The sequence below is a fragment of the Pseudorca crassidens genome, chromosome 4 (assembly GCF_039906515.1).
Source record: "Pseudorca crassidens isolate mPseCra1 chromosome 4, mPseCra1.hap1, whole genome shotgun sequence".
Taxonomy (NCBI): Eukaryota; Metazoa; Chordata; class Mammalia; order Artiodactyla; family Delphinidae; genus Pseudorca; species Pseudorca crassidens.
Genome location: NC_090299.1, coordinates 31,069,236 through 31,083,446, shown reverse-complemented (window position 1 = coordinate 31,083,446; position 14,211 = coordinate 31,069,236). Strand labels below are relative to the sequence as shown.

At 41.4% G+C, this 14,211-nt stretch overlaps 1 protein-coding gene across 1 annotated transcript; it reads left to right on the top strand.

The window, feature by feature from the left end:
• Positions 1–2,545: 2,545 nt before the first annotated feature.
• RPL34 (ribosomal protein L34) lies at positions 2,546–7,075 on the top strand. Its single transcript, XM_067735367.1, has 5 exons — positions 2,546–2,776; positions 4,428–4,501; positions 4,583–4,682; positions 4,995–5,098; positions 6,948–7,075. The coding sequence occupies exons 2-5, from the start codon at positions 4,437–4,439 to the stop codon at positions 7,030–7,032; spliced, it is 354 nt and encodes a 117-aa protein (XP_067591468.1). The 5' UTR covers positions 2,546–2,776; positions 4,428–4,436; the 3' UTR covers positions 7,033–7,075.
• Positions 7,076–14,211: the final 7,136 nt, after the last annotated feature.

The following is a 14,211-nucleotide window of genomic DNA, read 5'->3' as shown; positions in this document are numbered from 1 at the left end:
CACGACGCCATGAAGAAACTCCTGACCATGTAATCCATAAGCATAATAAAATGGTGTTACTTTATGCCACTAAGTTTGAGGTGGTTTGTTACAACAGCAACTGATAACCAGAAGAGGGCCTAGAAATACAGCGATAAGAATACAGTATATAACTGGATATATTTAGTAAGTGTACCCCAAATTAAAAAAGAGCTAAAAGGAGAAAGATTAATAAAAACAAGGGAGGTTCTTTGAAATGTTTACTAAGATTGCCACATCTCTGGCAAGTCTGATCAAGAAAAAATGCAAACACAGGTTGAAAGAGAAGAAAAGTCATGTTATAGAACTGGGTTATGTAGAACAAGGGAAAACTGTGACAGTGAGACTATTGTTTTTATCTACTGGGGTGGAGGTGGGCACAGAAACGTAGGTAAAGTACACTAAGTACACTACAGTGTACTAAGGGCTCCCATCTTCTGTTATACTCAACTGCCCAGCAACAGTCTCTCCAGAAATAGTGAGACTATATTCCAAGTAAATGCATTCTTTTGTTCATTCATTCAAAAACCACATTTGGCTCTCAACCCCAGCCTCCATCTCAATACCTGGTGCAGAGACAAAAGGAATTCCAGGGGACAGAAAGTGAAGAACTGGGAAGGAGAGAAGGAACTATGTCAAGGGCAGGGGAGAAGCAGCTATGTGAGAGTCAGCAAAGGGAGGGATATAACCAGAGCCTTCCCTCTGGTGTGGTGACAAAGATGGCAGTGATGTGAGGCAAGACGGAATTAAAGGCCTCACAGTCTGAGGCAGATCTCTGTATGGACAGGGCATTTGCCCTCAGTCACTTGCCTGCTTTCTCACCTCTATAATTGGACTGGAAAACCTGAAAGGGAACTTGAGTGGACACTGGGATACTCTACTCAAATCCTCTCTTCTGGGCCAAGGATATTAGCTGGGTCACTGGACGTTGCTCTCAGCTTCAGGAAACGGCGTCACCCTTGGTCAGGGAGCAGCCAGACCAAAGACTGGCTGATGTGGGTTGCAAAGGCCCAGCTTCCTTGCCAGTTTGGGACAGCTATGAAGAGCCATCCCAATTCCAGAGCTCCCCGTTGGAACAGCTGAGGCCTCAGTTGTAACAACACTGTGGGTCTCCTGATCCTATCTTCCTCACTCCCTTACAGGTGTATTTTTTAAGACCACTCCCCAGTACACCAGCATATAACTCTCTCAGTATGTTTCCAGGGAACTTAATCTAAGATTAAAAATGTAAAGACCGTTTTTAGCGGTCTTCCTTAGAGCCCAGGGAAAGTGTTTAGTTTTTTGCAAGTCATGAACCGCTTTGACCATATAGTGAAAACTAAGGACCCTCTTCTCAGAAAAATACACAGAAGCACTTAATGTAAACTTTCACATGCTATTTTAGAGAGGTCATTTTTTTTTTCTTCCTCATCTTTAAGGCCCTGTTAAAACTTTACCAGCTATGTGAAGCCTCAAGAAATGAGCACTCACTCTCTACAAGAGGGGTCCGCAACCGGCCGTGGACCGGTACCGCTCAGCGGCCTGCTAGGAACCGGGCACACAGCAGGAGGTGAAGAGCGGGCAAGCAAGCAAAGCTTCATCTGCGGCTTCCCAACACTCGCATTACCGCCTGAACCATCCCCCATATCCCCTCCCAACCGCCCCCCCCCAAAAAAAAACCGTCTTCCACGAAACCGGTCCTTGGTGCCAAAAGGGTTGGGGACCACTGCTCTACAAGATACCGTGCTGAGTGCTTTAACTTCATGATGATTTTGATCACGACATAACTCTGCAAGGTTACTAACAGCTTCCTGTTCGAGATGTAAGGACTCACCCAACATAACACAGCTAATAATTAGCAGATTTTGGATTAAAATTCTAATGTGTAAAACTTGTGCTCTGAATGAAGGACAAGAAAAAGGAAGGGCCGGTTAAGGACAGTAACTCCTCAAAGGTCACCTAGTGATAAGTGTCAGCATTGGGCTTCAAACTCAGGCCTAACCCCAAAGGTGGCGCTCTTTAAGTCAAATATGTCTTAGCGCCCTTGAGAACGGTAAAAGCCTGGTTTTGTCCCACCTCCGCCCTTCGTAGGTCCTTCGTCATTTGTATTTGTTTCTACAGCGATTCCCGAAAGACCTTCGTGTGGCGCTGTTACGGAAGCCTGGGAGCATCCCGACCCACAGAGGGGCGGCACGTCGCCAGGCGTACAACGCGGCGGTGCTATGAATCCCCGCCCACCGAGGGGAGCTGCGTGGCTTCCGTACAACATGGCTGCGTTCTTGCCGCCACGCCTCTTCCTGTGACGTACTTCCTATCATGCGCAGTCATATTTGACCCTTGAACTCGCTGGTGCTTTCTGCTTCCTCTTCCGGGGACGGTATCTAGAGGTATGGTTGCTTTTTCCTTGTCTTTATTGCTACTGCCTTTACAATCGGCCGCCATCCGGGGAGTTGCAGGAGACGGGGTCTCTCAGGCACAGTCTTTTGAGCTGGCGTGGGGGTAAGGGCTTAGGAGGAAGGTTAGTAGTGAGCAGTTCCCCGGACTTTAGCTTCAGACACCTCTCGATCACGACCTCCGCTCCGCAGCAGTGAGTGGCAGGAGCTCACCACCTCTGGCTTTGCCGCCTTTGCAGTCCGGCGTTCGGAGACAAATGAGTTGTGAGTTCCGGCTGATGGAGACTGCGAAGTCGCCGGACGTTCTCATATCTTAGGCCATGCTTTAACCCCGCGCCTGTAGCTGTTCTCCAGGCTCTGGGAGGGTCGACGACCGGCACGTTCAGGTCATTTCAAAATGTGTTCTAAGACCAATAGCAAGTAAGATAAAAATTTTTAATAGGGAGTTTTCTGTCTTGGTTTTGGAGAGGCAAACGGCTGATTGGGTCACTCGCATCGGCCTTCCGTGTGGGTTTTGATGTCTGACAGTTCCAGTGTAATGATAGTAAGGAGCTTGCAACACCAGATGCAGGCTGTTGCCTTTTAAGTAACATGCTGTGACGAAATGGTTACACAATTTGGGGGAAATTAGGTTGATTCAAGTTTGCCTATGTTTTATGGTATTTTGGGTAGTTCACTGAAAAAAGAAGAAAAACCAGTTGGATGCCATAATCCAGAAACACTTGATCCAGTACCAAAATTAGTATTAAATGGCACCTAACTTATCCCGGATGCTGCTTTGGGGGCAGAACACTGAGCCCTGGGCAGCCACTAGGTGGGGGCAGAATGCCTGCTGTCGTTTAATCCTAATGACAGTTGTGTGAAATAGTCAAAAATTACATTTTACAGATAAGCAAGCTGGCCTATGGAGCTTTATAGTCTCAGTAAATGGTATAGCTAAGGATTCAACTTACACATAGGTGTGCTTGTGTGCTCTTCCTTTAAGACCAGCGTTTCTCAAACTTGCCTGTTGGTAGCACTTTTCTGGATACTACTCCAAACAGAATCAGACTCTTTGAGAGAAAAGCCTGGTAATCAAAATTTTAACCAAGTGCCACGTTTGGTTACCGTCAGGAAAACAAACATCGCCCCTTAGCATTCTTCCCAATCACCCTTAAATATAAGTATAGCTGTCCCTCAGTATCCTGGGGGATTGTTGCAGGATCCCCGAGGATACCAAAGTCGCTGATGCTCAAGTCACTTGTGTAAAATCCTCCCATATACTTTAAATCATCTCTGGATTTCTTATAACACGTAATGCAATGTAAATGACTGTAAATAGTTGTGGGCACGCAGCAAATAAGAGTTTTGCTTTTTGGAACTTTGTGAAGTTTATTTTCCCTGGGTATTTTTGATCCGCGGTTTGTTGAATCTGCGGATGCAGAACCTGCGGGTACAAAGGGTCAGCAGTAGTTTATTTATTTATTTTGGTATACAAATGTGTTTATTTTAGGGGGATGTAATCGCCACTGCACAGTAGAACCTCAGGGAAAAGAGGAGCTCCAAGTTCCCCTTTGTTTTGCAGGGTCGGGGAGAAATGGTCAATAATCTTAAATAACCATCATATTCAGGATGTATCAGTCTGCACTAGGTCCAGCCCTAGGTCCCAGAGACCAAGAGGATGCTAAGGGGCTTCCGGTGGGGGCATAAAGGATCAATGTTCCCTGTTCCTTCACCTGCTTAAATCACTGGCTTTGGCTGCCTTCCTCCAGGAAGCCCTCTGATTAAGCCAACCCGGGCAGCTAAAGCATCTTCTTTCTCCTTCCACCTCTAAGCTCTGGGCTGAGAGATTCTGCTCTTTGTGGTTTGATTCAGTCTCCCCAGTTCATCCTCATGTAAATCGTCAGCTGTAGTTTTAAAACATGGAATCCTTTTCATAAGATACCTTAAGATAAGGATATTATATGTAAGAACGTACATGGGTAATGTGTAAACTCTGTGATGCTGTTTCAAGGTTTGAATTTTTCTACAATGCAGTTTTATTTCATCTTGATTTAGGCATTCAGGATGGTTCAGCGTTTGACATACCGTCGTAGGCTGTCCTACAATACAGCCTCTAACAAAACCAGGCTGTAAGTATTTCCAAAATTAATATACGTATTGTCATTTATTCTGCAAAATGTTGAGCTGTTGTCTATTCTCTCACTTTCTAGGTCCCGAACCCCTGGTAATAGAATTGTTTACCTTTATACCAAGAAAGTTGGGAAAGCACCAAAATCCGCATGTGGCGTGTGCCCAGGCCGACTTCGAGGAGTAAGTGATCCTTTTGCTGTGAATAACATAAGAAGGGTCGAGCATTAATTCCTTTAGTGAGTGAGTGAAGGAGAGGTCGCCACTAGGGGGGTTGAGAATTACTAAGCCTTCATGATCCATATCTGTGAAGAACGCAGACTTTCTTTTAAAACCTATGTGGCAAATGCAGTGAAATGCCTTTCAGGTAGATCAGTGTACCATTTCCCTTTGTAACCTAGATTAATGTTTATACTTAATACTCATCAGAAATCTAGGACAATTTCTGTTTCTGTTAAAGCATCACAAAATAATCTCAGCGTTTTCTTTATGCAGGTTCGTGCTGTGAGACCTAAAGTTCTTATGAGGTTGTCTAAAACGAAAAAACATGTTAGCCGGGCCTACGGTGGTTCCATGTGTGCTAAATGTGTCCGTGACAGGTAAATAACTATGAAATCACATGGGCTATCTTAAGTGTGTCTGTGTCTGTTGCACTGCATGCTAATCATTATTAGAAGACTGGTGAAAAAATACCAAAAGTTGCATATTGTATCAGTAGAATCCTCCTTGACTAGGGATAATCGATGCTGAACAAACTAATAAATGATATTAGCTCCTATTCAGTTATGATGTTGGGACATCTTTATGCTAGATGTAGAAATTAAATGGTTGAGTGGGGCAGGCAGGTAAGAAGGTCTCAGGTTGATGGAGAGTGGAAGGTCCTAAAAGTGTAGGAACAGAATCGCCATACGTAGTTCTAGTGTGGCTGGAGCAGAATGTTTTGGGAGATGATACACAGGAAAGGTAGAAACATCACAGGTAATGAAGGGCCTCATAGGACAGATTTTTTGGCTTGATTCTTTAAAATGTGGTAATTGATGGGGTGTGAGCAGGGCAGGGAAACCTTCGGTGTGCCAGAGACTAAGTGTGCAGCGGGATGGATAGTGAAGTCATTCTTTCAGCAAAGGGTGAGTGCTTGGAATGGTTTCTCTGCTTTGTCAAGGCACCTACATGAAGACTGAAGGCTGGATCGCGGGTGAATGGGGTTATTGGGAGATGACTGGGTCTTGTGGATGTGCAAAAGGATTGGTAGTGGCATAGGTAGGAATAGAAGCAGTGGGGTTTATGGTGATAATATTTGCTCAGCATTTTTATGATAAGCTCTGCCAAAAGTCCATCTGGGAGGTATTTTTTATTTATTTTTTGGTGGAGAAACCAAGGCTTGTTGCTTAAAGTTACATAGCTGGTAAGAGGATTCCTTCCAGGTTTTATTGAGGCTCTTGCTCTTAATTCACCCTACTGGCTACATTAAGTTTTCTCCAGAGACCTAAGTGGGAAGATTTGAGAGGTGATTGGTCTTTATAAGAGAAGAAGTTGCTTCGGAGGAGTCGTTTGCCTTCAGTTTATTCAGCTTTTGTTCTATAAAGTGCTCTGGCTAAGTCTCTACACCAAATCTGACATCAAACTTTGCAAGTTCATTCTACCTTTCAGGAGTTAATTTGTAAGGGGAGGTTAGGCATGTTACATTAATACAAATACAAGCTAAATATTACTTCCATGAAATATAGGAGAACTTAACTATGGTTGAAGTTTGGAGGAGAAATGACTTTAAGGTAGCCGAGAATCTGGGAGTGGTATTCGAGGTGGAACCTGAGTGACGGGTAAATTTTAGACGAGGTCGAGCGGGCATTGCAGGCAGGGAATGAACATAGTTTGCTCTGGCACATTGAGGGTATAAAAGGAATGAGAAATGAGATTGGAAAGGTAACGTTGGAGATGAATGAGTCATGAGTTGCAAGCTAGAGGAGTTTGGCTGTTTACCAGTCTTTGGTTCCCAGACTTTGCTAAACATAACCACATGAGCACATTTGTTAAAAAGTATTCTCAGGCCCTAGCTTCTGGAGATTTGGGTGTGGATCTGTAGGGTAGCCTAAAGAATAGCATTTGCTGTGGCACTGAGGGAGTCTGTGTAGTCTTTGCTCTGGGTAAGAGTGACATCAGCTCTATTTCTGTAATGTGGTTATGTCCAGGACATTTGAAGGAGTCAGAAATCCCAGGCTTTTGAGGGTAGATTATTAGATAACCAGGGGTACCAGAAGGACACCTTAAGCTGAAAGGGTCTGTCCATAGAATTTTTTCAGCTCTTAAGTTTTAAATCTGTACTTGTGTAGGTTTTGTTTACTTTTCTGGGTATCTTACCCGATTGCTTTACTCGGTTCTTTTATGACACTTTTCTTTCTTGTGTTAAATTGATTTTTTTAAAACTGTATTTAACATTTTCTTTTCTAGGATCAAGCGCGCTTTCCTCATTGAGGAGCAGAAAATCGTTGTGAAAGTGTTGAAAGCACAAGCACAGAGTCAGAAAGCTAAATAGAAAAATAAAGCGTCTTTGAGTAATAAAAAAATCAAAAAGCCTTGTTCTGTTATTTCTGTTGTGGTTTGTAAGTGTACACGTTTGGTTTCTGTAGTAACGAGAGGGCCCCCCAGCACACACACACAATTTTTAGTTGATTACTTTTTCTAAAAGTAAGTGGAGGTCAGTGATGGCTAAAATTTTTTGATGGTGGCTCTAGATAACATTAAAATATGGACTGTAATATATTTTCTCTTAGGAACTATGTTATGTGTTCCTGTTAACTCTTAATAATGCAAAAGTATCTAAAGATTTTAATAATAGCTCCTTACAGTGCTTAGACTGTATCAAGCAGCCCTCCCCAGTATTCTACATAAGGTCTTCTGAATTGTCTTCCAGGATGATTTCTTCAGGCCATGTCAAGCTTATTTCCCATCTCAAGGGAAAGTAGAGAGCAGGTGCTGTTTTCACAAGCCAAGAATCTAGAAGCTGAAAGAGTATCTGAATTCTGTAAAATTCGATCCTCCTCCATTTAGGCATTTACTATTGCTGGCACGATGACACTTGAATGTCATATGCAGAGGAGTGTTTCCTTGATTAGAATAAAAGTACCCTTTTCTTCCAAAGGAAAAAGGCAGAAATCTTTCTGGCCTCTTAAAACCTTCATTGCACCACAGCCAGCTAACTTGTTCTTGGTAGACAAAATTTTTAATTAACATTTTCGCAGAAGAGGAAAGGCAGCGTAACTAAGTGGCTGGGTGGCACTTGAACTCAGGGCACTTAAAAATTTATAAATGGTGGTACTTAATGGCATCTCCATAGCACTTAACATAGTCCTCCGGACAAACCTTTCATACCTATTTCTGTTTTACAAGTGAGGGCATTGAGGTGCTCAGGTTGTATGTTACCCAGAGCCATTTGTGTTGGTAGGATTTTTGCGAGTGGTGTATTTAGTGATTTGAGACAATGACTGGGCACCCCCGATAAACACTTTGGCACAAGAAATGATAACTGAAGCCCTTTATTGTCAAAGTTCAGTCTCAAGACATCCATCAGGCTTCCCTGAACACCTGCAAATCCCAAGAATTGTTAGCAACCAGGATAACACGATTATCTTATGTTTAATCACTTAAAATTTTTAATGGGGATGCAATTGAAAAGCATTGGATTCGGAGGTAGATTAAATATTTCTGTGACCTAGGTTGATGTATACTGCATGGACATGTTTTGTGATCCTGTAGTATTGTGTTTTGTATAAGGACTTAAAAGTTGGTACTTTTAAAATAACACAAAAACAATATGCTTTATTTAAATTCAATTACTTGATTGACTTGTAACCTAAGTCTACATTTTGAAAGTCTTGAGTTGAATATTTTAATAACAGCTGTGGAGGGGAAAGCCTCCACTTGCCAGCCCAGCATGAGCTCTTGCCTGTCAGGACTCTTCTCTCCCTACTACGTGAAGTTCCGTGGAACAACTTGACTGAACACAGATGAACTGAGGACTGTCAAGTTTCTGGAAAATAAGTGGGTTAACTGAGAAATTTGAGAAAGCTAAAGCATTAAAGTTTCGTACTTTTAAAAGGATTCTTCATAATGTTAGATGGTTTAACCTTTTCTAAATTTGAAATGTCACTTGTCTTAAAAAAACTACAATTTGGAAAGTAGGGGAAAATAGAATGAAATCACCTTCAGTTTCAGTATGCAGACAATCATTTTTAGCAGTTTGATGTCTTTCCTCCCATTTTGTTTTCTAGGCATAAGGAAGACATTTTATTTCTTATTTTTTTAATTTATTTATTCTTTTTTTTGGCAGTGCCGTGCAGCTTATGGGAGTTTAGTTCCCTGACCAGGGATAGAACCCGGGGCCCCAGCAGAGAGAGTGCCGAGTCCTAACCACTGGACCGCCAGGGAATTGCCAAGATAGACATTTTAAATAAAAATTGTAAGCATACTATATGTGTAAAAATTCAACCCTTTCCCCCCCTTAACCCCTGTGAGCGTATTTTGAAAAATTAGTGGCTACATATGTCATCAAATCTATGAGCCATAATTTAAATAGTCCCTTTCTTTTGAATATTTGGGCTATATCCAATTTTTCTCTATTTTAACACTTGTGAGCATTTTTATACAGCTGATTATTTCATTTATGCTGATTGTTTTTTTTACATTCATAAGCTGGTACTGAAGTACAGTACAATAGTCAAGTTTAATTATCGGGGTTACAATGATGTTTCCTAAGAGTTTTAGCTCAGGTTGCTGTAACAAATTACCATACACTGGGTGATTTAAACATCAGATGTTTATTTCTCACATTTCTGGAGACTGGGAAGTCCAAAATCAAGGTGTTGGCAGAATGTTCTTGGTGAGGGTCCCCCACCCTTCCTGGTTTGCAGATGGCTGCCTTCTGCAAGCTCCCTTTTGTCTTTTTCTTTTGTAAAAAATAAATTTATTTATTTATTTGTTGGTTTGCTTTTGGCTGCATTGGGTCTTCGTTGCTCTGCGCGGGCTTTCTCTAGTGGCGAGCGAGGGCTACTCTTCGTTGCGGTGCGTGGGCTTCTCATTGCAGTGGCTTCTCTTGTTGCGGGAGCACGGGCTCTAGGCACGTGGGCTTCAGTAGCTGTGGCACGCGGGCTCAGTAGTTGTGGCTCTCGGGCTCTAGAGCGCAGGCTCAGTAATTGTGGCGCACGGGCTGAGTTGCTCCACAGCATGTGGGGTCTTCCTGGACCAGGGCTCAAACCTGTGTCCCCTGCACTGGCAGATGGATACTTAACCACTGCGCCACCAGGAAAGTCCCTCTTTTTTCTCTTCTTACAAGGGCATTAATGCCATGATGAGGGCTCCTTCCTCCTAATTACCTCCCAAAAGCCCCCACCTCCTAGTATCATCACACTGAGGACTCAAGTGTCAACTTACAAACTTGTGGGGAGCACAGACATGCAGTCCATAAGACAGGATATGAAATGTGACTGATTGGTGACCATTTCTTCATCTATCTTAGTTTAGCCACTAAGTTTTTGACCACAGACCACACTTCTTCATGCTCCCTTTGCTAAGGCCTCTCCTCTTCACCTTACCCTCTCACACTGCCCGGTCCAGTTCTTCCTCCCACTCCACCACTCCCAGGAGTGCAGACTTCGTCTTGTGATGTGTAGACACAGAAGAGCAAAGATTGGTGGGAACATAGTACCAACTCGACCAAAATGGATTCTGCACTGTTCTGGGTTTTGATTTTATAAAAAAAATAAAAATAAAGCTTTTATTGAATCCAGTTCTGTGTGTGTGACTTAAAGTATTCTTGACAGGTTCCTAAAAAGACATGTGAATGTAGTCAGTGGTTTCTTTTTAAAGTCTAGTATTTCTCCTTCCATTGAATTGCTTATAAATTCTATTAGAAGGACTGGGGGGGGGGAGGGGAGTTCTTTCACCCTTAAAAGCAGAAAATCTCCATATGTTTAAATAAGTAAATCAAGTTTATTTTCAGCAGTGTAATAGTATACCTACAGTTTTTACCCTAATGACTTGGAGTTTGGGCTCCCAGAATTTTGATAGTCAGGGCTATGTCTAGCTTTAACTGTAAACTATCTTATCACACCAACTAAAACCAAAACCATATACAATTCTTGTGGAGTAAGATTGTGAAGCACGGCTGAAGATTATGATCTTTTTCTCTGAGTTAGATTACTTATCGCTGGTAAGAGTCCTATAATTATTATATATAACCAATAGAATCCGTGGTGTGTGGATCCAGCTCATCCCGGCTGTGAGAGTCAACTGTGCTCCGTGATGTCAGTTTGGTACCTTGAAATTGGCATGGTAGGAGTATTTATTCCTGGGAAATCAGCGAATGCTACAAAATCCTTTGCCTGCCTGCCCACCCACCCAGGGAGCTTGACGTTTAATATTACCAGCAAGTCACTGGATATTATTCAAATTACAGTCTATTATCACAATTTAGGCATGATGCTGTTGGTACCAGGAGCTCTCTCTCTATATATCTGGTGCATGTTTGATTACGATTTGCACTGAAAAATTTGTTGTAATAAATTCTTATTAATACTTTGAATCTATGAATATCCTGGAATTTGATTTTATAAAAGACAAAACAAAGATATTATTGAATCCAGTTCTGTGAATGTAGAGGAAAACAGAATTTAAAATCTTGCAAAAGTGAAAGTTTCATCTCTTTGAACAATGATAAGCATTGTATTCTAAACCAGGAATAGAAAAGTTAAGACTATCTCCATGAGTTTCCTTTCTAAAGGATAAGATCCACAATAATTCTGGATCAGGGACTTCCCTGGTGGTCCAGGGGATAAGACTCTGCGCTCCAAATTCAGGGGGCCTGGGTTCCATCCCTGGTCCGGGAACTAGATCCCGCCTGCATGCCGCAACTAAGAGTTTGCATGCCACAACTAAGAAGTCCGCATGCCGCACCTAAGATCCTACGTGCCACAACTAAGACCCAGCGCAGCCTAAATAAATAAATAACTATTTTAAAAAATAATAATTCTGGATGAAAAGATACTTTCTGATTTCAAAAATATTAGCTAGTCAATACTTTTGAGTAAGTCTTAAATGTTTCTGGTTAATTTGAAGGATTATATAAATATTTTTGCCGTACATTTACATTACTTTATAACTCGCTTTAGATTTCATTCATTCACTCAACAAATAGTTTTGATAAACTACTATGTTCCAGATAAATATTAATATGACAGTTAACAAAGCAGACTCTTCTCCTGTTCTCGTGGTATATGGGGGACCCTGTTAAATGAGGATACAAATATGTTTTTAATTGCACACGTTGGGGTAGGAATCACAAGGGAGGAGTACGCAGTGCTGTGAAACCGTGTAAGAAAGAAACCTCACTGGGAGTGAAGGCAGGCTTTTCTGAGGAAGTCCCATTTAAGCTCCAAGCAAGGAGATGTTAGCTGGATGCCAAGTAGGGAGAACATTCCAGACATAAGAACCAACATGTACAAATCACCTAAGAAACAACTTGTATTAAAAAAATAAAAGCAATACATGCAACTCAATTCACTCTCAGTATTTAGAGTCCAGTAAATCTAATGTGTGTGAGCAAATTATTAATCACTGAGAGGGAGCATCCCTGTTAGCACATAGATTTTAGTCCACCTGTGCGGCCCCAGAGCCAAAAGATCTGTGCCACCTTTTCCTTCCTAAGGGAGACCAGTGAAAGAAAAGCTTTCCTAAACTGTTTAGTTAGGAGCAAAGACACCCTTCTGCATCAGAGGATATTTAAATTATGCAATCCCTTAGATAATTTAGGCATCAACCTATTATTGAGGAGGAACAGGATCAAAATTATTGACTCAATTCCCCTGATATTCATTCAGCTTCTATATTCCTTGGCCTGTGCAAATAGCCTCAGGACTATGCCCTCTTCTCTCCCTCTCTCTCTCTCTCTCTCTCTCTCTCTCTCTCTCTCTCTCTGGTTGGAAATAAGCTTACAAATTGACATGCCTACAAAACAAATGGTCTTAAAGGAAATTCAAATGTTTATTGCATCTTACCATAAGTTATATAGACTTTGTAAACCATATGGTCTCTGTTGCAACTACTCAGCTTTCCTGATAGAGTGTGGAAGCAGAAATAGACAATACCTATAGCTGATTCACTTTGTTATAAAGCAGAAACTAACACACCACTGTAAAGCAATTATACTCCAATAAAGATGATTAAAAAAAAAAGAAATAGACAATGCCTAAATGAATGGTCATGGCTGTGTTCCAATAGAGCTTTATTTACAAAACTGACGTTGGGTCACATTTGGCCTGCAAGTTGTAGTTTGTGGACCTCCCTGCTCTAGATGACTCCTGCTTCCAGCTACAGCTTCCGGCTGACCAACTGCATGAGAAACCTCAAGCAAGACCAGCAGCAAACTGCCTTGTTGAATCTAACCAGCCCAAAGGACAGTGAGAAAAAATAAAATGGTTGTTTTATCCCACTGAATTTTGAGGAGGTTGGTTACATAGCAATATACCACTGAAACAGTGGTATAGTGCAATAGTCTTGAAAAAATTTTTTTTGCTTGCATATTCCTTAAAGAATTTTGAAAAGCTGTGTAGACCCTTGCAAATTTTTAGATTATCATCCAAAAATTTTCATTATAAGTTTAAATCATTGCAAAGGATATAATTTCCAGCATAGTAAAGATATGAATAATTTTTTTAAAAAACAGTTGTATCACTTTTTAAATATATCAAATAGAAGCTACATAGCAACCATTTAAAAAAAAATTTAAAAAAAAGAAGGTCTCTTGACAGTTGGAAGTTTTATAGTCTTCCTTTTTTTTGACTCATGTTACCATTCCATTTCCTCTGTGGAATTTTAAACTATGTTTTTATGTTGGAAGTGTTTTCCTGACTGGTAATTCCCACGGTTCTATTTCTAAGAAAGAAAAACCAAACGAGAGAGGCCTGGAGTCTTGCCACCCATTTGTCCTCTGGATAAAATAAGGCATCGCTGCTTTTTCAACCCTGTTCTCTTTGCTCCACTTTTAAGGGACGCTTGCTCAAGAATGATTCATTTGACAATTTGGGGGAGATAAAAGAGGTGAGGACGTTAAATGAAAATGGTCATCATCTACATTCTACATTACATCTGAGTTCAGGTCATCCCAATGTGGGCCAGGATATCCTGCTCCAACGTCTACCATTTCCCTCATGTGTAAGATAGTGAAAGACACAAAGGCTTACCACCGCTGTGCTTCAGCCACTGGATGGGGCTCTGAGGGTGAATATGATAACACTGGTGCTTTCCAGGAGCTTATAGTTTAGCTGTTTAGTTCAACCACTTATGACTCTTGGTAATTAGTTTAAATCAGTTGTTCAAGCTGGAATGACACCCAGGAGGCATTTTGTTGAGGCACTGATGCTGCATATTCTGTAATGTACAGGACAGTCCGGCTCAGCAAGTCATCCTGAGTCCTGCATGACATTCCATACCCAACCAGATTTTCATGTAGATGGGAAACCTGTTTACTATTATCTCAGCCTTGGTAAACACCATTTGAATATAAACAGAAGAGTATTTTTGCATGACTTCAATAAATACTAAAATTTCTAAGAATGTGCTATGTAAAACCAGGGAGATTATATTTTTCTTCTGAACATTATCTGGAGAAATTCCACATTTTGGAAAAAAGAAATAGCAAACCATAAAGTTTTAAAGTTCT